Source organism: Schistocerca piceifrons, chromosome 7, assembly GCF_021461385.2.
Source record: "Schistocerca piceifrons isolate TAMUIC-IGC-003096 chromosome 7, iqSchPice1.1, whole genome shotgun sequence".
Taxonomy (NCBI): Eukaryota; Metazoa; Arthropoda; class Insecta; order Orthoptera; family Acrididae; genus Schistocerca; species Schistocerca piceifrons.
In genome coordinates this window covers 525,117,670-525,141,803 of record NC_060144.1, presented here as the reverse complement: position 1 = coordinate 525,141,803, position 24,134 = coordinate 525,117,670, and the positions used below count along the sequence as shown (strand labels likewise).

At 43.3% G+C, this 24,134-nt stretch overlaps 1 protein-coding gene across 1 annotated transcript in view; it reads left to right on the top strand.

Annotated features, from left to right (window-relative positions):
• Positions 1 to 24,134, top strand: part of LOC124805002 (zinc finger protein basonuclin-1-like) — a 297,696-nt gene that overhangs the window by 256,695 nt on the left and 16,867 nt on the right. Inside the window, exons 4-6 of the mRNA XM_047265399.1 lie at positions 6,934 to 7,124; positions 10,974 to 11,861; positions 18,350 to 18,555. Coding sequence (XP_047121355.1) covers positions 6,934 to 7,124; positions 10,974 to 11,861; positions 18,350 to 18,555 — 1,285 coding nt within the window. The remainder of the gene's footprint in view (positions 1 to 6,933; positions 7,125 to 10,973; positions 11,862 to 18,349; positions 18,556 to 24,134) is intronic.

The window sequence follows — 24,134 nt, the reverse complement described above, 5'->3', positions numbered from 1 at the left end:
ACTGCCGAAGTGGCAGAACTTGGCCGGAACGTACCTTCCGGAATGTTGAAGGCTCTCCGAGAAAGTTCCAGAACCTTACAGATTATTCCATGAGGTTTGGAAGTATTTCAGAATGTTTCAGAAGGTCTCAGAGTTTTCAAGAATGTTCGAGAATACTCCAGGATGTTTCAAAATGTTTATGCTTCAGTATACTTTTCGAAATCGTTTAGGGCGTAGCAAGGAAAAGTCAAAACCGTAGGAACTGAAATAAATTTAAGTGGTAGTGAATACTGCAATGATTAAAATCTTAGAGTGTTAAGTAATATTAACATTTAACAGCATCTCGGGACGTGAAGAACAAGAGCTTGCCTTTGGTGAGTGGGAAACCCTGAAATACGAGGAACAGCGAAGAGATGAAACGTATGAGACGAGAAGAACGTTCAGCTTCAGAACGAAAGTAGTGAATAGGTTGAGAGAAAACGACACGAAATTTGAGAAGCGGATCGAGTAGGCCATTCAGTAAACAAGCATAGAGAAACTGCTAAACAAAAAAGATTTGGAAATGAAGTGGGTTTACAGCCAGTGATGTTCGTGAAAGATAACGATGGCAAGCGCATGAACGAATCATTAGCAAACGCAAAGTGCAAAGCAGAAGAAGCAGAGATAACAGTTTGGCAGGTGAAGCTTTCCATTATAATCGCAATAAAAAGTACAACAAACACAAAGACGTCGGAGCCTCCACCGCAAGTGCCTCATTACGTAACTGAATAAACTCCGAAATCAGAACATACATAGCGCACAACGCCTTCTTTGAAATGGCATCATTTCGTGCAACTTTTATGTGCAGTGAAGAACAGCAATTCAGTCATGTGTTTTCGATTAAAAAATAAGTCAGTCATAGAGAGGATCATTGTTACCGTCGCCAAACGAATCATAAATTTTTGCAAGTGTATTTTATAGGCAACGGACAAACAGACTTCGATCAAAGTTGAGCAAGTGCGAGGGTCATTCAATAATTAAAGAGACAAATTCGTCTGGAGAAAAAAGCGTTTACTTTTACAAGCGTTTACTTTTTCTACTTTTCAACATAATCCCCTTGAGCATTTGTGCACTTGTTCCAACGGGCTACAAGCTTTTTTATTCCGTCTGCAAAGAACTCTTTATCTTCATGTTTGAACCAATTTCCCACAAACTTTTTCACGTCCTTGTCCTGGAACCTCTTCCCACGTAATGCCTCCTTCAGTGCACCAAACATAAGGAAGTCACTAGGGGCTAAATCAGGACTGTAAGGTGGATGAGACAGTACTTACCAGCCCATTTTGTCGATGGTTTCAAGGGTTAGTTGAGCAATATGAGGACTTGCGTCTTCTTGCTGGAGAATCACACCTGTCCTCTGAGTTTCACGACGTCTCTCTCTCATGGCTGACTTCACCTGGTTTAAAAGCAAATACGAGTAGTACTGGCTATTCATTGCACGCTGATTTTCGAGATGGTCCGCAGCTCGTGGTCGTGCGGTAGCGTTCTCGCTTCCCGCGCCCGGGTTCTATTCCCGGCGGTGTCAGGGATTTTCTCTGCCTCGTGATGACTGGGCGTTGTGTGATATCCTTAGGTTAGTTAGGTTTAAGTAGTTCTAAGTTCTAGGGGACTGATGACCATACATGTTAAGTCCCATAGGGCTCAGAGCCATTTTTTTGATTTTCGAGATAATCTCAAAAAAACTGGACGTTCAGCATCCCAAAACACCATCAACATGACTTTTCCTGCTGAAGCTTGGGTTCTGAACTTTTCCTTGACAGATGAGTTGGTGTGCTTCCACTCTATGCTTTGTCTTTTTGATTCTGGTTCAGAATAGTGGACTCAAGTTTCACCGCAAGTTAAAACTTTTTGAAGAAGTGTTCACCTTTTCTTTCATAACGTTCCTTTAATTCTGTACACATTCTCAGCCTTGTTTCCATGTGTAGCCGCGTCAACTCCTTTGGGACCCATCTTGCACATGTTTTACGGTACTTCAGCTTCTTACATATAATATTATGAACTGTACCTGTACTAATTTGAACCTTATCAACTATCATTTCCACAGTCACACAGCGGTCGGCACGAATAATGTCATCAATACGACTTTCAAATGAGGGAGTTGGAACTGCATCTGGTCGGCGAGAACGGTGTTCGTCAGTCACTGAGTAGCGACCATTTTTGAACTGCTCTACTCACTTGTAAAAATTTGCTCGATTAATACAACGTTCACCATAAACTTTAGACAGTCTACAGTATATATTCACTGTTTTCTTACCTTCAGCAAGTAAAAAAAACGAATAACAGAACGTTGTTCAACTAATGTGGACGTTTCAAGCTGGCTCGCCATCTTGAAATGTGTTTTTGAGGTTATAAACAAAACAATGTTGATACATAAGCCGGTCATGGCTCATCCCAGTGACGCCAACTGAAAGCCATAAAAGTACCAAACTTGCTCTACTTACAGTTTTTCCCCAAACCAGTTTATCTTTTTAATTATTGAATGATTCTCGTATCTGTTGATCAAACGGGAAATTATTAAAAAGCTCCAGAGGATTTTACATCAGTATAATCAGCTGGTTTCACGTGTTCCAAACAGTTCTGGATCAGATGGTATCAAACAATGTAAAGTTGTGATTCGGGCAGGTAAAAGACCAGTTGGAGAACACGATTGTCGACTCCATCCGCATCGAGTCAATCAAATTGTCGCTGTAATTGTGGATAGGAGTACATAAGTTCGGTGCCGAGCGAGAAATTGATTCTCGAAACAATCTCCTAGGCTGTGGCTAAGCTGTGTCTCGCCAGTATCCTTTCTTCGAGGAGTGCTAGTTTCGCAGTGTATGCAAAAGAACTTCAGTGAAGCCTGTAAGGTAGGAGACGAGGTACTGGCGTAAGTAAAGCTGGTAGTGGGTAGGGGGTTCGCAAGACATACCTGGATAGCTCAGTCGATAGAGCACTTGCCCACAAAAGGCACAGGTCTTTGTTTCGAATACCGTCCCGGTACACAATATTAATCTGTCTGGTAGTTTCGCCTCCACCTTACTTTTCTACCTTTGGCTGCCCAGTATGTTGGCAGAGCCAAGTTAGGTGGTTTCCATTTCAGGCCTCTTCGAAAGTTGCACAGATGGGTAAATATTCCTGAATACATGTCTCTTTCGTAACAGACTTTTACAGAATAGTGCCTTTCTAGGCTACATCTACATCTACAGTTGCATGTATATCTACATCTACATTATTTCTCTGCAATTCACAATTAAGGGCCTGAAAGAGGGTTCATCGAACCACTTTCGAACTATTTCTCTACCGTTCCATTCTCCAACAGCGCACTGGAAAAAGAACGCTTCAAACTTTCAGTGCGAGCTCTGATTTCTCTTATTTCATTATAGCTATTATTGCTCCCCATGTAGGTGGGCGCCAACAAAATAGTTTTACATTTTGAGGAGTAAGTTGATGATTAAAATTTCGTGAGAAGGTCCTGCCGCAGAGAATAAAGCCTTTGTTTAATTGCCCCATCAATTCGCTTATCATGTCAGTGGCGCTCTCTACCCATTTAGCGATAATGCAAAACGGGCTGCCCTTTCCTGATCTTTATCGATGTCCTCCGTTATTCCTATCTGATGCGGATCCCACACCGCACCAGAAGAGGGCTGACAAGCATAGTGCAAGCAGTCTCCTTAGTAGACATGTTGCACTTTCTAAGCGTTCTGCCAATAAATATCAGTCTTTGGTTTACCTCACTCACAACGTTATTTATGTGGACGTTTCAATTTAAGTTATTCGTAATTGTAATCCCTAAGTACATCCTTTAGTTTGCGTGATTTATCGTGTAACCAGAATTTAGCGAGTTCCTTTCAGTACTCATGCGGATGACTTCACACTTTTCATTACTTAGAGTCAACTGCCACTTTTCGCAACACGCGGATATCTTGTCTAAATCATTTTTCAGTTGGTTTTGATCACATGTTGACTTTACAAGACCGTAAATGATAGCATAATTTGCAAACAAGCTAAGAGGGTGCTCAGATTGTCTCGTAAATCGTTTTTGCGGATCAGGAACAGCAGACGGCCTGTAACACTTCCTTGGGAAACATCAGATATTCTGCATTACTGGGTGACTTCCCGTCAGTTACTGATAACCGTGACCTTTCTGACAGCAAATCACGAATCCAGCTGGGCAACTGAGACTATACCCTGTATAGCATGGAATTCAATTAGAAGTCGCTTATGACGAACGGTGTCAAAATCTAAAAATATGGAATCAATCTCAGATGCCCTGTCGGGACCACTCATTATTTGCTGAGAATAAAGAGCTAGTTGTGTTTCACAAGAACGATATTTCCTTCGTCCATGTTGGCAGTTTGTCAGTAAATCGTTTTCTTCGAGGTAATCCATGATGTTCGAACACAACACATATTCAAAATCATATTCATATCGAAGTTAGTGATACGGGTCTGTAATTCAGCGGATTACTTGTATTTTCTTTCTTGAGTATTTTTGTGACAAAGCGGCCACTGCATATTTCTTTGTCCTGAATAGTGCTGCTGCCTGCTGGGAAGTGATCGGACTAGTTCTAATATACACCGTCACAGCTGTCAGTGGGTTTGACGCAGGAAGTTTGTTCCGTCATATCTTAGTAAAGACTACCCTTATTATCAGTCGTTTGATGTAAATAAGTTATACCAGTCTCATTACCTCACCTATATTTTGAGTGATTCTTTTTTACCGTATCAGTGTTTCAACAAAGTCTTTTGACTAACAAATATAGTTCCTTGTTGTGTGATTGTGTTTGATAGTTTCATCTGTAAACTACTAATGCCGGCATGGTATCCAGCCGGCAAAAGTGGGCAAGTTGTTTACCGTGGTACGGGTTAGTTTACTTCAAATATCACGCTTAATACTTCAAGTCGGATTAGCTTCAAACCCCTTTATATAAAAAGCTATCACCTTTCATTCTATCTCATGAATTACATTATATATTTTAAACCATCTCCGTCATATTATATGTGGCCTAATGCAAAAATCCGGCTGACGCTTCGTATTGATTCAGATACTAGGCCACTAAGATGCCCAGAGAGTACGTCTGAATATCACAACAACAAACATGAGAGCCTACTGCGATGGAACTGACGACATTACCCCCAGGAAAATGGCACTTCGTAAGCCATCAGAAAAATACATGTCGCTCCTGTACACTATTTTCGTTTTCACTTACAAATATTTGGTTTGATACCTTGTAGTATGTACCGGGTGATCAAAAAGACAGTATAAACTTGAAAACTGAATAAATCACGGAATAATGTAGATAGAGAGGTACAAATTGACACACATGCTTGGAATGACATGAGGTTTTATTAGAACCAAAAAAATACAAAAGTTAAAAAAATGTCCGACAGATGGCGCTTCATCTGATCAGAATAGTAATAATTAGCATAACAAAGTAAGACAAAACAAAGATGATGTTCTTTACAGGAAGTGCTCAATATGTCCACCATCATTCCTCAACAATAGCTGTAGTCGAGGAATAATGTTGTGAACAGCACTTTAAAGCATGTCCGGAGTTATGGTGAGGCAATGGTGTCGGATGTTGTCTTTCAGCATCCCTAGAGATGTCGGTCGATAACGATACACTTGCGACTTCAGGTAACCCCAGAGCCAATAATCGGACGGACTGAGGTCTGGGGACCTGGAAGGCCAAGCATGACGAAAGTGGCGGCTGAGCACACGATCATCACCCAACGCCGCGCGCAAGAGATCTTTCACGCGTCTAGCAATATGGGGTGGAGCGCCATCCTGCATAAACATCGTACGTTCCAGCAGGTGTTTATCAGCCAGGCTGGGGATGATACGATTCCATAACATATCCGCCTACCTCTCACCCGTCACGGTAGCAGTTACAAAACCAGAATCACTCATTTCCTCGAAGAAAAAAGGCCCGATAACGGTAGATGTGGTAAATTCAACCCATACCGTGACTTTCTCGTCGTGCAATGGAATTTCCACGACAGTTCTATGATTTTCGGTAGTCCAAATTCTGCAGTTGTGGGCGTTGACAGACCCTCGCAGCGTGAAATGAGCTTCGTCGGTCCACAACACGTTACTCAACCAATCGTCATCTTCCGCCATCTTTTGAAACGCCTACACCGCAAATACCCTCCGCTTCACTAAATCGCCAGGTAACAGTACATGATGCCGATGGATTTTGTACGGATAGCATCGGACGGTACGCCTAAGTGCCAACCAAACAGTAGTCCATGGAATGCCGGTGCGACGTGCGACTGCGACTGCACGAGCGCTGACTTCCCCGTGCAAAGACGAACCCGCTACAGTCTCCATTTCTTCCTGAACTGTCTCAGCAGTATTACGCCTTGTGCTCGGTCGGCCACTACGGGGTCTGTCGTCTAACTAAACAACCCGTGGCTTCGAACTTCGAAATAATTCCCACCACAGCTGCATTTGTCAACGGACCTTTACCCGTTCGAAACCTCTTCCTATGGCGATAGGATCGTACACTGAACTACCACATTCCCCATTCTGATAATACACCTTCACTAAAAGCGCCTTTTCAGGTAACGTCTACAGGCATTTATACTGACTTTTTGATCACCCGGTGTATTCCAAAAGTGTAGTAGGTAAGTTTCTATTGAAAACCATAGTTTGGTGAAAACTGAATTGCCCTTACATTGGCCACTTTCGCCATGTTTCCCTAGGTAGGCTAGGGTTCTTTCGACGTGCGAGCGGTTGTGCGTGATTGTTAAGAACGTACCTATATTCCGCTCTGAAAGGAACCTAACTGGTATACAATCCCCAGTAGGCTGTTTGCAATAATAATTATGAAACGCAGGAACGGAATCTGAAAGACAGGTTGGCACTGTACAGTAACCGCTGCTCGTGCTGTGCTGGTATCCGCAGCAGCATCTTGATCGGCTCAGCGGTGTGTTGCAGCGGCCCTGTCGGCGACGGCGACGGTGGAGGAGGTGTCTGGCGCCGTGCTGCTGGGCTACCAGGCTCTCACCATCCGGCTCAAGATCCTCCTGGACCGCCTGCTGTCCGGCTTCTCCAGGGACGAGGTCCTCCACCTGCTCGCCGGCTTCGGATGGACGCTAGAGGACTACGCCAGAGGATATATGCTACAGGTAAGCATTCTGCCGATCATCACTTAACTCTTTCGTGAGCTGTGGGAAACATGCTTCCCACTTCAATGAACTCGCTCCTAGTGGGATTCACAGTTTTCACCTCTGTACGGTGCCACCACCTAGTGAACAGTATAGGGTACTACTTCCAATCTGATGTTCCCGCTGTTTTTGCTGTAGCTTCGCGCAGAGGCATTGTATAGCTGAGTGTTGCCTTGTAGAGGAGCCTTTCAGTGCTGTCTGCGTGACATTTTGTGATTTTTTCCTCAAAGCTATAGTATAAGGTAAATACTTTTGATTTACCCAAATTTATGAAGGAAAACGTAAAATTGGAACGAGGAGAGTTCCAGTTTGGAACAAAAGGAGCCATTTCTGCAGTAAAATGGATGGATAACCGTCCAGTCACTTTCCTGTCCTCAATTCATGACCCATGAGAAACAGCCACAGTGAAAAGGAAAAACAAAGATGGTACTAGTACAGAGATTTCTTGTCCTGCGGTTGTGCCAGAATACAACAAAATAATGGGTGGTGTCGATACGTTTTATCAATTACGAGAAAGGTATGCTTTTCGCAGACATTCTGAAAAATGGTGGCGCAGAATATTTTATTTCCTGGAGGACGCTGCTGCAGTGGACAGTTTTATCCTGTGGAAAAAACCTAAAAGAGAAAGTGGACAGCATGATCAGCTCACATACAGGATCCATCTAGCCAGACAATTGATCGCTGGCTTCTCATCCCAAAAAAGGCGTGGACAAAAACCTGTCTTTCTGGCAAAAAGGGGTAAAGTACCTGAAGATTTTCGCCATGTGGCTGTAGGGGAGCATCAACCCATTTTAGGAGAAACCTACTGGACGTGCCGTCATTGTAGTATCAAAGCTGTGGAGAAGAGCACTCGCTGTGTTTGTACATATTGTCAAATACCACTTTGCAAAGACCCATGTTTCAAAAAATTTCATGGCAAGTAATTGTGAACAATCATTCTAACAACAGAAGTAAATTTATTAAATAAATATGACACATAAAAGTTGTTTTTGTCACTTAACTCCAAGGAAGGGCAATGGGAAGAATACTTCCCACCTTGTTGTGTGACCTCACTTTCACAGTTGGAGCAAATTTGATATTCTGTATGATAAATATACCTATCTGTTAACTACTATCTGCTCTCCATTCATTAAAAAAACTGCTGAATAATTTTTCCCACGAAAGGGTTTAAAAAAGGCCATAACATTAAGGCTATTCGACCTTTTAATAACTCAGGAAACTGAAAAACTCTACATGTTTTATGAGCGTGTCAAGACGCTAATCTCACTCCCACAAAGAGTGGATCTCCTATGAAGAATATGTGGCACAAACAGATCAAAATTTTGTGTCTAATAAAACTAACAGATCAAACTTTCGTGCCCAAAGCGTCTGTTTCTTTAATATAGCATAGTCAGTCACACTAAGGATAAATGAGTTCAATCGGAAGCCAAGCCCATTCAACAAGACAACTGAAAATGAGGGTCCCAGTCTACTCTACAGTTACGTCATCGTACGCTGTACACCTTGTGGTGAAACTGGTCCGTCTTTGATAAATTAAACGTTGATAAAAATCATAGTTTATGGACAGACTGTCTCCTGCACAACTTCTAATATTTCATTCTTTCTGAGAGTATATCATAAATGACGTAAATATTCGCAGGTTAGCTTCATTTAAGGAAGAATACGGTACGAAAGGAAATCTTTTTCTATATTCTTCACTCGAAGTAGTAATATCACACATTTATTAATACTGTCAGAAGTAGTCGTAATGTAGTGTTGTTTCTGTTCCTTACTCAAACAGCCCATGATGATATTTAATCCGACACTCATCCAATATCTGCAAATCGCTGGTTACAATGTTAGCAGTTAAACTATGAATTAAAAGTTTTTCACGTTAATTAATTTTAGGATCAGTTTCAAGCAATCGGAGTAACTATCTTTCATACACGGAGAGTTTACATCTCACGATTTTCTTTGCAGTATCAAAAGATGATTTTGCAACTGCATCTCGGCGAAGTATTTTAAAGTCAAAGGTGTCATTATTCACTATTCACTTTTAGCACAACTTAGGGACTTTTTCGCCATATATGCAATGAGTATATCAAATTTTCAACGATGTCGAAGTTATTTGTAGACACATCAGAAGATGTGGATAGTTCATTTATTATTATTTTCACAAACGCTTGAAGTGGTTTACCTCATTACTCTACGCATTGAACGACTTAACTAATTAAAAAAAAACAATTTTCTCTATCGCAGCCAAAAAGTGGCTGCCTAGAATCTTAAAAACATTCAAACATCCTGTAGTCATTCGCCACATTTTATGTCGTGGTCAACTACAGCTGTAATTATTCATTCTCGTTAAACAAAACGCAGCAGCTGTTGAATAATCCTTTACTTTAATAAGCTGTTTTGTACTACGTTAGCATCGCCAGGAACATCTGAATAGAAAGAAACAGAGACTTGAGTACAAATTAAAAAAGAACTAACTGACAAGATATCCAGAGAAATCAGTATGTAATTTCAGTCATATTTAGATACTACCCTTGGATGTGCTCCCATATTGTCTCACACTGCAGATGACGCAGGTCTCCATGTCTTGCGGCAAGCTCCGTGATTCTGTATGGGCGGCCGAACTAGTTCAGTACCTACAGAGGTCTGCATGTAAGAAAGAGGTACTGGGGCGATGCGCACTGGCATAGAGCTATACATCACCACGTAGTGCTAGAGCCAAATCGTCACCGTGCTTCGTCTACCAGCAGCGTGCGTGGATACAACATTTGGAGTAGATTTAGGTATCAGTTTAGATATGAGAAATGTACTTAGTGCTGAGCCACTACAGTCGTCATTACGGGTGGCATAAAGCAAACACGACAAGCTGAAAAGTGCGGTATGGTAAAGGACACATACTGGCGGTGCGGCGAAGTATTCTCCGACCATTTCTGCGGAGAACGCATAAAGCATCGTAGTGCACACCACCAAAGGAGGTTACTAAGTCAATTGGTGTACAGAAGCTGCTTTTTGTATGGTCAGATGTCCACAAGACCCACGAAACGACACGAAGCACGGCGGTAATATGTGCACCGAAAGATGCCCCAGCCATTGTGACTGACACAAACGAATTATCTCCACTTAATCCTCTATCGTCAAGTAGCAAACATCTAATGAACATCTAAAATGAAACCTATAACTAAAGAAACTGCTAAACAACCTCCGCCGTCTTCCACGCGTACAGTCACTTGAGCGGATATGTTTCCACTTTGAAAACGACGCCTCGATTATCCCCTATCTGTCATCCCACCTTTAAAAGATTGTCAGATTTTCTAAATAAAGGAACACCACACATTCCGAATCCCTTTCAAAATAAAAATGCTGGTATCCATCCCAACATGAATGCTCTATAAGCGGCCGGCTGGAGTGGCCGAGCGGTTCTAGGCGCTTCAGTCTGGAACCGCGCGACCGCAACGGTCGCAGGTTCGAATCCTGCCTCGGGCATGGATGTGTGTGATGTCCTTAGGTTAGTTAGGTTTAAGTAGTTCTAAGTTCTAGGGGACTGATGACCTCAGATGTTAAGTCCCATAGTGCTTAGAGCCATTTGAACCATTTTTTTTGCTTTATAACCTCAAAACATTGGCCCCAAAATTTTTCACATAGATGACCTTAGAATTACCCTTATCTCCCATTTTATCAAGTAGCAAAGGCAAATTATTTTGAGTTCAAATTTAATAAGAAATACAAAAAGTATTTTTTTTTTTTTTTACAATTGAAAGAAAATACTACTCTGTTCTGTGAAACAGATTTGATTCCTTTCTTTCTTATTTCTTTTTGTAGGACAAGTACGGAAAGATGCTGCAGCGCTGGCACATATGCAGCGACGAAGAAGAACCGCTGGTCCTGCGGAGGTTTCTCGGGTTTCCTGAGACGAGAGGGTTAGCGATGAAACTCATGCAGCCAAGCATCGGACCACGGTCCGAATGCGGAAGCAGCAACGAAAATTTGCTTGTCGCTCCGTGTTCCGGCGATCTGCCACTCTCGTTGAATGGAGCACCCTATGAAAGGCGTCCCATCCTGAAGGTACTGTCCCCGCCTTCGGGTGCAACTGTATGCAAGACTGCGCTGCCCATACCCCACCCATCTCCACTGTACCAGCTCCAGAACATGCAGCCCCTGGACTTCTGTAAGATGGAGAGGGCGAACGGGGACCGACTGCAGCAGCAGACGGTCCAAGAGGAGCCGGGGCTCATCAACCTGAGCATGCCGAAGCTAGCTGAGGTCCCCAAGTGGTACAGGGAGGACGCGGACCAGATGAGAACGAGTTACGGAACTTCGACGGCGTCCTTATCCAGGCCGTCCCCTCCCACGAGCGTGTTTTCGGAAGCGGACAAGACGAGCAGAGGCAGCAGCTGCCTGGCCGACTCTGGAGATGAAGACGACGACGTCGAAAACTACCAAAGCGCGATGAATCTCAGTAGGGACTCCAGCAATGGAGCGCGCCATACAGCGCAAGAAGACACGAAGCGACGAGCGCCATCTTCTCCGAAGAGGAAGTGGGGCTCCAGTCTACTGGACTTGCCTTTCAACCTGGCCACGCCCGTCGTGAATCAAGTGACGGGCAAGAAGCGTGTGCAGTGCAACGTCTGCCTCAAGACTTTCTGTGACAAAGGCGCGCTCAAGATACACTTCTCGGCGGTCCATCTCCGTGAGATGCACAAGTGCACGGTAAGCCCAATCTCTTTCATTTTTATTTATTTTCACCTTACATTGTCCACTGCGTTACTTAAACCTTTTGTTGACGTGTCTGGTTCCTGATTCAGCGCCCTACACCGGGTGAAAAGTATTTAAACCGACAAACTCTGGGAGGTTGTAGGGGACATCAAAACAAATATTTTTCCCTAATGTCATTTTTTCCTATGAGGAGTATTTAAACCGGTAGAGGAAGATTTCTCTGGCAGCAAAGTAATTAAAGCAACAAATACCGTTCCAATTTTTTATGACCAAGAGACAACACATTAACACAACCCAATTTCAATTACAGTAGATTTTCAAAAATGCCTCCATTGACACGTAAACAAAGGTTATACTGTCGAATCACTTTCTGTCTGACACGGGCAAAAACCCCAGGAGTATCCTGAATTGTTCCTGCTGATGCTACTATCCGGGCAACCAGATCCTCTTCTGATGCAACAGGATTTGCGTAAACAGGGTCTCTCCCCACACAAAAAATCTGGAGGGGACATATCTGGGGATCGAGCAGGCCATGGTACAGGACCACCTCTGCCAATCCACGTTCCTGGGAGCCGTCGGTCCATGAATCGACGCACACGACGACTGAAATGTGCCGGCGCCCCGTCATGTTGGAACCACATGCGTTGTCTTGTAGGGAGCGGGACGTCTTCCAGCAATTCTGCCAATGCTCTGGCGAGAAAATTGTAATAGTGCCTGCCATTTAATGGCCTAGGTATCAGATACGGCCTAATTAAACAGTCCCCAACAACACGGACCCACACATTAACAAAGAACCGCAATTGATGAGCGCTAGTAACTGTGGCATTTGGGTTATCCTCACTCCAAACATGCGAATTGTACATGTTGAAGACTCCATCACGCCCGAATGTTGCTTCATCGGTAAGCAACACAGAGGATGGAAATGTAGGATGCATTTCACGCTGTTCCAGGTAGCACTGCGAAAACTGTGCTCTGGGTGGATAATCAAGTGGTTCCAGGTTGTGGACACGCTGTAATTGAAATGGACCTAACAATTGCTCTCGAAGGGCTGTTCTTACATTCGTCTGATTCTTCGCCATGTTACGTGCAATTGCACGAATGCTGATTGAAGGATACCGCTCCAAATGCTGCGAGGCAGCTTCCTCAAATTGCAGCGTTCTTACCGTGCGACGGCGTCCCTGTCCAGGTAATTTGCTAAATGACCCGGCCTCATGCAGACGTTGGTACACAGCGGCAGAGGTCGTATGATGCAGGATACGGAAATTAGGATATTGTTGTTGATAAACCCGCTGTGCAGCTCGTCCGTTGTGGTGCGCTGCGTAGTACGCACCAACCATATCGGTGTACTCACTCCAGGTGTATCGCTCCATTAGTAAACAGAGACAGTGCACTACTACAGTGGTGGACAGCAGTTGCCTACAACTGAAGAGCGTAATACGGCCTCTAACAACTGAAGATCGTAATACAGCCCCTAACAACTGAAGAGCGTAATACGGCCTCCACCGGTTTAAATAATCCTCCATGCCCCCTACAACCTACCAAAGTTTGTTAAATACTTTTCACCCAGTGGAGCCATAAACTAATGTGCCCCAACATTATGCCCACCTGGTTAATAGAGAGTTTGTTTAATTTTGAAACTCAGTGTATCAGAAATTCTGCGTGGCACAGATATGTCAGGTCCTTGATAGTTTCCGAACGTATGTGGCAAAGCACGTCGGGGTGTAGATCACGCAGTGACCATAAATTACAGGCCAGTGTTTGTGGGCATGGAACTCGTGTTTGATACAGTCCCAGACGTGTTCCATTGGGTTCATATCAGGCGAGTTTGGTGACAAAGATATCAATATCACGCTCTTCAAACTACTGTGGCGCGATTATCGCCTTTTGACACGGACAGTTATCCCGCTGGAAAATGCCATTGCCGTCGGAGAAAATCTTAAGCATGTCGGGGTGCAGCTGGCCCAAAGTAATGTTGACGTCGTCCACTGCCGGTATGGTCCCTCCGATTAGCACTACACATCCCATGAGAGCCCCGGTGAATGTCCACCGTAGCATGACAACATTTCCGGACACGATATTGGCTCTGATACTTCTAGAAACATTATTCATTTGACCAGGTAATGTGTCCGTTGATCCGCAGTTCATTCTCAATGGTCCCGTGCCCACTGGAACCGTAGCTCACATTCTCGTTGTGTCAACATGGGAACACATAGGGGTCTGCAACGGAGCCTTTTATTCAACTATGAGCGCTGAGCGGTGTGCTCCCAAACGCTCGCCCCTGCATCAGCTTTGTACTCCGTCGTTAGATACGCCACTGATCGCCACCTATTCGACTTAACAGAACGGCAAGCCTCTGACCTCTACGTTCAATGGTGAGGTGTGGAAGCCCAGCGCCTTGTTACCTATTTCAAGTTTCGCCGTCCTGAAACCACTTTATGTAGACGCCCACGACAGTAGCACGTGAACAGCCGACCAGCTTCACCGTTTCGAAGCTGCTCGTTACCAGAGTCGGACCAGAACAATATTCCCATTGACAACGTTGCTTATGTCAGTGGATTCCCACATTTGCGACCCGTACTGTCTCTAGAATGTTTCCCCATTCGTCTCTGCTCCACGTATGTACTTCCCTTACCTCGTCACTTGCTTCAACGCCCATGGTTGCAGTCGACCACGTCTGATCGCAGCAGGGGAGGACAGCCGTATTGTGCACCAAGCATATCGTGACCGCTTCACATCTGCTCCTTCTACTGCAGAGCATTTTATTGACTCCTCGCAACACTCTGTGTAAAGCCTCAGTAATGGTCGTAGGCTAGCAGCAGCTTGACAAGAGGTATATCTTCCGGTGCCTTGGCTGCCGTTAACACCACAACAGAAAATTCTGCTTTAGGGAAAGTGCCGTTACCGCGAGCGGGGACCACTGAGGAATGGCGTCACATTCTGTTCAGCGATGGATTTAAATTCGAGACTACCCTGAATGACTACTGTCGGCGAGTATGGCAGTCATCGGCGACGATGTCCCATCCATCCAGTGTTTTGGAGACACACAGCGGTGTTACTCCTTGCGTCACGGTTTGGATAACTATCGGGTGTCACATCAGGCCATGGCTGCTATTGACTGACGAAACACTGACAGTTCAACGGTACGTCACAGACATCTTGCGTCTTCAGGTGTCATTCCTTATGTGACAGTATCGTTACGCTATTATTGAACACTGCTCTATGAACTGTCTCCTTGGTTCAGAGGTTCTCCTGTGGCCAGAAGGATCCCAAAATCTGTCTCCAAAATGACATGTGTGGGACCATTTTGGACGCCAACGCCATCCCAGTGCTAGTATTGAAGACTGCTAACAACAGCTGTAGGTCAGATTGCCTCAGGAGACGATAAAACGGCCTTACGACGAGCTTCCTAATAAATGCCTGCATCCATGTCATAGGGGATAGAGCATCATACGGGTAAGTAGCCTTGTACTGCCAAATTATTTGTAAATTTGATTCAATTTTTAATCACCTAAATAATATCACATACACTCTCAACCCGTGAAGTTTCATTTCCTTTTCTTCCCCCTTTCTGCATGCTTCACTATTTCACTCAGCAATATACACTTGAAGAACCAAAGAAACTGGTGCGTCGGAAGTTCACTAAGTCTTTTTGCGGATGATGCTGTGGTATATCGAGAGGTTGTAACAATGGAAAATTGTACTGAAATGCAGGAGGATCTGCAGCGAATTGACGCATGGTGCAGGGAATAGCAATTGAATCTCAATGTAGACTACTTATACTTCCCGAGGAGATCACGAATGTAAAATTAGAGAGATTAGAGCGCGCACGGAGGCTTTCAGACAGTCGTTCTTCCCGCGAACCATACGCGACTGGAACAGGAAAGGGAGGTAATGACAGTGGCACGTAAAGTGCCCTCCGCCACACACCGTTGGGTGGCTTGCGGAGTATCAATGTAGATGTAGATGTAGATGTAGACAAGTGTAATGTGCTGCGAACACATAGAAAATAGATCCCTTATCATTTAGCTACAATATAGCAGGTCAGCAACTGGAAGCAGTTAATTCCATAAATTATCTGGGAGTACGCATTAGGAGTGATTTAAAATGGAATGATCATATACCGTTGATCGTCGATAAAGCAGATTCCAGACTGAGATTCATTGGAAGAATCCTAAGAAAATGCAATAAGAAAAAAAAAGGAAGTAGGCTACAGTACACCTGTTCACCCACTGCTTGAATATTACTCACCAGTGTGGGATCCGTACCAGATAGGTTTGATAGAAGAGATAGAAAACATCCAACGGAGAGCAGCGCGCTTCGTTACATGATCATTTAGTAATCGCGAAAGCGTTACGGAGATGATAGATAAACTCCAGTGGTAGACTCTGCAGGAGAGACGCTCAGTAGCTCGGTAGGGCCTTTTGTTAAAGTTTCTAGAACATGCCTTCACCGAGGAGTCAAGCAGTATATTGTTCCCTCCTGAGCATACCTCGCGAATAGAGCGTGAGGATAAAATGAGAGAGATTAGAGCCCACACAGAGGCATACCAACAATCTTTCTTTCCACGAACAATACGAGACTGGAATAGAAGGGAGAACCGATAGAGGTACTCAAAGTACCCTGCACCACACACCGTCAGGTGGCTTGTGCGGTATGGATATAGATGTAGATGCACATAAGCCTAATATCTTGTAGGACCCCGCGACCATGCAAAACTGCCGCAACACGACATGGCTTGCATTCGACTAATGTCTGAAATAGTGTAAGTAGGCTGTTTAGGTTTTTTTTATTGGTAACGCCACCTTTGTATGAAAATCACTGGCTGTGCTGTGTGCAGTCTGTGGCTGCTTTGCATTGTTGTAATACTCGCCATTGTAGAGTTAGGCAGCTGGCTGTGAACAGCGCGTAGCGTTGCGCAGTTGGAGGTGAGCCGCCAGCAGTGGTGGATGTGGGGAGAGAGATGGCGGAGTTTTGAAATTAGTCATGAACTGCTATATTTATATATGATGATATCAAGGTAAATACATTGTTTGTTCTCTATTAATATCTTTCATTTGCTAACTATCCCTATCAGTAGTTAGTGCCTTCCATAGTTTGAATCTTTTATTTAGCTGGCAGTAGTGGCGCTCGCTGTATTGCAGTAGCTTGAGCAGCGAAGATTTTTGTGAGGTAAGTGATTTGTGAAAGGTATAGTTTAATGTTAGTCAGGGCCATTCTTTTGTAGGGAATTTTGAAAGTCAGACTGCGTTGCGCTAACAAAATATTGTGTGTCAGTTTAAGCACAGTCATGTATAATAGTTGAAAGGGGACGTTTCAATAGTACTGGAGGGAAATGACACAGTGAATCCTGCAAGGCTGTCCACAAATCCGTAACAGTACGATGAGGTGGAGATCTCTTCTGAATAGCACTTTGCAAGGCATCCGAAGAATGTTCAATAATGTTCATGTCCGGCGACTTTGGTGGACAGCGGAAGTGTTCAATCTCAGAAGGAGTGTTCCTGGAGCCACACTGTAGCAATTCTGGACGTGTGGGATGTAGCATTGTCCTGCTGGAATTGCCCAATTCCGTCGGAATTTGCAATGGACATGAATGGATGCAGGTGATCCGACAGGATGCTTACGTACGTGCGACCTGTGAGATTCGTATTAGACGTACCAGGGGTTCCATATCACTCCAACTGCACACGCCCCACGCCATTATAGAGTCTCCACTAGCTTGCTGGGATGCAGGGTCCATGGATGCATGAGGTTGCCTCCATACCCGTACACGTCCATCCGCTCGATGCAATTTGAAACGAGACTCGTCCGACCAGTCATCAACAGTGCAATGTCGATCTTGACTGGCCCAGGCGAAGCGTAAAGCGTTGTGTCGTGGAGTCATCAAGGGTATACGAGAGTGCCTTCCGCTCTGAAAGCCCATATCGATAATGTTTCGTTGAACGTTCCGCACGCTGACCCTTGTTGGTGGCCCAGCATTGAAAACTGTAGCAATCTGCGGAAGGGTTGCACTTCCGTCAAATAAAGCGATTCCCTTCAGTCGTCGTTGCTCCTGTTCTTGCAGGTTCTTTTTCCGGCAGCAGCGATGTCGGAGATTTGATGTTTTACTGGAATCCGGATATTCACGGTAAATTTGTGAAATGTTCGTACAGGAAAATCCCCACTTCATCTCTACCTCGGAGATTCTGTGTCCCATCTTTCCTGCGCCGACTCTAACTCAACCTTAAGTCATTTAAGTCTTGATAACGTGCCATTGTAGCAGCGGTAACCGTTCTAACAACTGCACCAGGCACTTGTTGACGTTGTAGACGTTGCCCACCGCAGCCCTGTATTCTGCCTATTTAGATATGTCTGTATTTGAATACGCGTGCCTATACCAGTTTCTTTGTTGGTCAGCGTATTTTCTGTTGTATATTATGTTCCCAAAATACAAATGCCCGCTGCACTACCTCGTTATCTTAGCGGCTCGGCTCGGTTGTCTGCAGGTGGAGGGCTGCAACATGATGTTCAGCTCGCGGCGCTCCCGCAACCGGCACAGCGCCAACCCCAACCCCAAGCTGCACTCGCCGGGCTTCAAACGCAGGACTTCGCCGCAGGAGGGCCGCCCCGGGCGCTTGCACGCGCTGCCGCTGGTCGCCCCTGCGGCCGCCGCCACCGTGGCCGGCGGCTGCGTCGACCTCTCCACACACAAGTGAGTTTTTTTCTCTTTAATTTTTTATTCTGACTTTGGATTACAAGGACCATACAGCCAACACTGCTTATTAATGTGCCAAAGAAAACATAATCCCAAAAAGTGAAAGAACGCAAAATTACAAAATGAGCATTGCAACGTGGTGGTTACGTGCAAACCGGTGACAAGTGAAATAATAAGTGCAGAGGACTTGGAAGATACAACATATTTATTTACTGATCAAAAGTTTAACCCAAATGGCACAGTATTTGCACAAAAATTTTGTACAAGTGTCTCTTATTCACAAGTCAGAAAAATCCATTGCACAATACCTTTCTAATTGAATTAGGTGCAAACAAGAACTTCTTATAAGTTCTCTACTAACTGTAAGTGCTTCAATAATAAAAGGTAAAATCAGTTCCAATTAACAAAGGGCACTTTAATAATAAAGGTGAAATAAGTTTCTTTTGAACCGGAGACACAAGTTAAAAATACATTACACAAAAGCTTTCTGACTGAATTACTTGCAAACAAGAACTTCTTATAACTTCGATCTTACTGTAACCGCTTCAATAATAAATGGTAACTGTATAAGCAGTATAGCAAACGGAACAGACACCTTGGCGTCCCAATGCAGAGGAAACTTAATGCAAGATCCCCACTCACTGCAACTCGAAAAACTCAGTGGCCGCCGTATCGGTTGCCATTTTTACCGGCGGCCTAAAGAACCTCCGTTCCCTCTGGTACTGGTCGGCCAAGACGTCGTACTCCGGACATCGATTTAGACACGGACTAGGTGCCCGCTGCAGTGCTGCAACAGAAAAGCATAAACACACAGCCACAGCCAAAAGAAACAATGTTAACAGCCCCAGAATATAGGAAGATAAAATCCTGCAAAGATAGATCACATCAAGACAAAGGCAAATTAAAAATGGTTAAAAGCATTAACTGCAGACTTCAATTTTCAAAATATGTAAAACTGCCCCAGCACAAACAGACTAGTTTCAAAATGGCAACGATAATACAAGGCATAATATTATCACACCAGTACGTCGCAGTTCCAATACAATACTTCCACTCATAAGAAAAGGTAGAAGCTAGTGTTAACACGGGTAGGCCCGCATGCAAAACTAGAAGCTTGAATGTCTACTTCTTCAATAGACTCCACTAGGCAAAATGAATAACACATTGCTCAGCGTCCTATGTAGAAGACCATGGCCCAGTCACGCCTCACGAACTTGCAATAACATGCCCGTTTCCGCACTCCGAGCCACATACACCGGTCAAATCCAGCTAACTCCACGCAAACACAAGTTTCACTCTTCGTGGAGCGACACGTACCGGCCGTTACGAAGCGAAAACCCAGTCTGCCCGCCAGCCCACCAGCACCACCACCGGCCAACGAGGCAAAGATAAGCAACGCCAGAGGGAAACAATCAATCCGGGTGAATCGAACGGAGAAATCACTGGCGCCGGCGCCTCCCCACGTATCAAGCATACAAACGCTCTCTTAAAGTAAATAAAAAGTGTAATTAGACATACAACAAACAGCCAGCGGCAGTGATGACAATGGCATTGGAGCAGAATTGCAAACAGCACTATATAGCAACATTATGATAAACATGCATATGTTCATATAGTAAAAGACAAAACGTCAAAGGGCAAACACCATACAACATACAGTAAGTATAACCAATAGCTGAATAACAAAATTCCAAATAACATTTAATATAGTACTGATTACGTGGTAAATAGGTGTAGTATAGTACTGATTACGTGGTAAATAGGTGTATTAGTGTGGTTTTTAAGCATACCATCAAAGGTTTCATTTTCCTTTACGTAATATAGCAGAAAACGCGGAAATATCGTGTAGTCGTACTTTCTGTTTTCGTTTCGCCGCATCAAATCTGTAGAATTTCGTTTAACTATTCTTTGCTCTCTCCAGCAATTTAACTGTAGCGTACCTCTTCATTATTTAACTCACATTTCCGGAAAATAGACAAGGCCAGGGGAGATCTTGACAGATTACGGAGGGAAAAGGGTAAAGAGAGGTGGGAAGTGGCAAGAGGCAACAGGAGGAAGCGGCCTAGAATGCTTCGTGGTGAACGTGGAAAATAGATTTGACCTGTCGCTTCAGTTAGAAGCTGGTGACCCTACAGCAGTTGCAGGTGTAGGCTGGGCACAACAAACTTTCAGCAGCAAATTGGAAAGTAAGAATGTAGGAAAATCAGTAAAGGGAAAGAAAGTGTTGTTCTTATGGAAGAGGTGCCAACTTTTGCAGGATGAACTAGGATCAGAATTCTAGGTCACCAATTTTTTTTAAACCTAATGCTGGTCTAGAGCAGGTGACAGAGGATTTAGGATCACTTTGCAGAGATTTCCCTAAGGAAAACACCGTGGTTACAGTGGGTGGGCCAGGTAATAGTATTGACGGAGATACTGGGCACAGTGTAGAGTGTGACCTGGAAAAGACTGCATTACAATCGAAGCGCACTAGTGTTGAGGTTCTGTTTGTTCTTGGGCGCCATAATTGACCTCATTCCAACTCTTCTGTCAGAAGAGTTAATCTGGAGTTGGAACGCGTATGTCAGATGCAGGGTAACACATTGGTGTGGTTCCTGTTGATTGGCTCAATAAGTGGAATTATAATAGGCATGGCCTTCACCTCAACAGGAAAGGGAAAGGTAAACTTGCTGGAGAGGCACTATCATGAGTGATAATATACCAGTGGTGAGAGGGTTAAGAAAAGGCTGTTTTTTAGGGGTGGGATGACAGAAAGAAACCAAGTTTTAAGGGAGGTTGGGATTGAAACAAACCTTCAGTTACATCAGCATAAACAGCTGTTGGTTAACAATTTTCAACAATCAGCAGAAATTTCTACTCTGCCCAATTTTAACTCAGTCAATCTGAAATGTCAGCTATCTTTATTGTATTAAGATATTCGAGGACTGAGAAATAAAATTAATGAATTAATTATCTGCATAGATGAATTATGGTCCTCAAACCCAGCTGACATAATCTGCCTCTCTGAACATCATGTGACCACTGGCATAGAACTTTTAAGTGCTACAGGATTTAGTTTAGTATCTTACTTTTGTAGAGCATAAATGGAGAAATGAGGAGTTGCCACATTCATCAGGAACTGTCATAAATTTAAGAACATAGACATTCATAAATTTGGCCGAGAACAGCATATACAAGCATGTGCAACAGTAGTAGAATTTCATAAAAAATCCTTCATAATATTACGTGTATATCGAGCACCTGGAGGTAATTTTAATCTGTTCATAAACCACCTTGAAGCTGTACTGGCCCATTTAGCAACCAAAAAAAAGAAATAGTGGTTGCTGGTGACATCAGTGTAGATTTCCTTAAAGGCTCTCCCAATAAGAACTTATGTGAGTTAGTAACGCTATAATTCAACTTAATTCCCACTGTAAAGGTCTCAACTAGGGTAGCCAATTACTCACAAAAGCCATTGATAATATTTTTGTAGATGAGTGCAATGAACAAAATTATATTACAAAACCAATTGTCAGTGGCCTGTCAGACCGTGACATGCAGTTCCATCTGTTAAATGTTGATACTGAACAGTATATAAAATCTGTTAAATCTGAACTCAAGAGGGTAATCAATAAGCCAAAAACTGATAATTTTAAGACACTCCTCAGACACATTCACTGGAGTGATGTTTACAGTGCTCATGGCATGAATGAAATATATAACACTTCTGCTAATAAAGTGCTTACCTTATTTGAACGCTGTTGTCCCCCAAAACTAACCAAGGTTGAGCAATGTCTACAAAGAAGCCATGGATTACTCTAGGAATAGAGGTATCTTGTAAAACAAAAAGAAAACTGTATCGGTCAATCAGAAACAGTTCTGATGTTGATGCTACAGCACATTACAAGAAAGACTGCAAAATATTACAGACTGTAAGGCAGCCATCAAAACAAATATATTACAAGGGAAAGATAGTCAGATAACAAAATAAAGACAGTATGGGATATAGTGAAGGAGGAGACTGGTGGAACCAGACATGAAGAGGGGCAAATAGCACTAAGAGTAAATGATACATTGGTGACAGACGTGTACAGTGTCGCAGAACTTTGTAATAAACATTTTATAAATGTTACTGAGATAGGGTTGTCAGGTTCTGTAGATGCTGCAATGGGATACCTCAGGCCAGACATTTCAAGTAAATTCTTAAGTATGAATTTGACCCTCACTAACCCAGCAGAATTAATGCCTATCACAAAACCTTTAAAATCCAAAACATCTAGTGGGTATGATGAAATATCAACAAAGTTAATTAAAGAATGTGATTGTGAGTTCAGTAACATTACGCTATCTGTGTAACCAGTCGTTTATCAGCGGAATATTTCCTGAATCGTTGAAATATTTTAAAGTTAAGCCACTGTTTAAGAAGGGAGATAAAGAAATAGCATCAAATTTCCCTACAGTTTAACATTTGCCAGCATTCTCAAAAATTTAAGAAAAACCATCGTCTCACAAATAATATACTGTCAAAGTCGCAGTTCGGATTTATAAAGGGTTCTGATATTGTGAAGGTTATCTACACTTACAGTGAAAATGTACTTTATTCATTAGACAAAAAATTGTAGGCAAATGATATATTTGTGATCTGTCAAAGGCATTTGACTGCATAAATTACAATATCCTTTTAAGTAAATTAGAATATTATGGTATAATCTATTTCTCTAGAAGGAAACAAAGGGTGTTATTAGGAAAGAGTCACATATTAAGCTATTAGGCATCATCCAACTGGGAACTAATCACATGTGGAGTCCCACAAGGTTCCATCTTAGGGCCCTTACTTTTCTTGTGTGTAGCAATGACCTTTCATCAGTAACATTAACAAATGCCATGTTTGTTTTGTTTGCCTGCGATACAAACATTGCAATAAACAGCAAATCAAGTGTAGTCTTAGAAATATCAGCTAGTAAAATATTTGTGGAGATTAACCACTGGGTCCTAGCCAATTTTTTGTCACTAAACTTTGAAAAAACACACTGCATGCAGTTCAGAACGTGTGAGGCGTGCCCCACGAGTATATGCCTAACATACGATGACAAGCAGATAGAAGAAGTGGTTGTTTGTGTTGTGGTCTTCAGTCCTGAGACTGGTTTGATGCAGCTCTCCATGCTACTCTATCCTGTGCAAGCTTTTTCATCTCCCAGTACCTACTGCAACCTACATCCTTCTGAATCTGCTTAGTGTATTCATCTCTTGGTCTCCCTCTACGATTTTTACCCTCCACGTTGCCCTCCAATACTAAATTGGTGATCCCTTGATGCCTCAGAACATGTCCTACCAACCGATCCCTTCTTCTGGTCAAGTTGTGCCACAAACTTCTCTTCTCCCCAATCCTATTCAATACTTCCTCATTAGTTATGTGATCTACCCATCTAATCTTCAGCATTCTTCTGTAGCACCACATTTCGAAAGCTTCTATTCTCTTCTTGTCCAAACTATTTCTCGTCCATGTTTCACTTCCATACATGGCTACACTCCATACGAATACTTTCAGAAATGACTTCCTGACACTTAAATCAATACTGGATGTTAACAAATTTCTC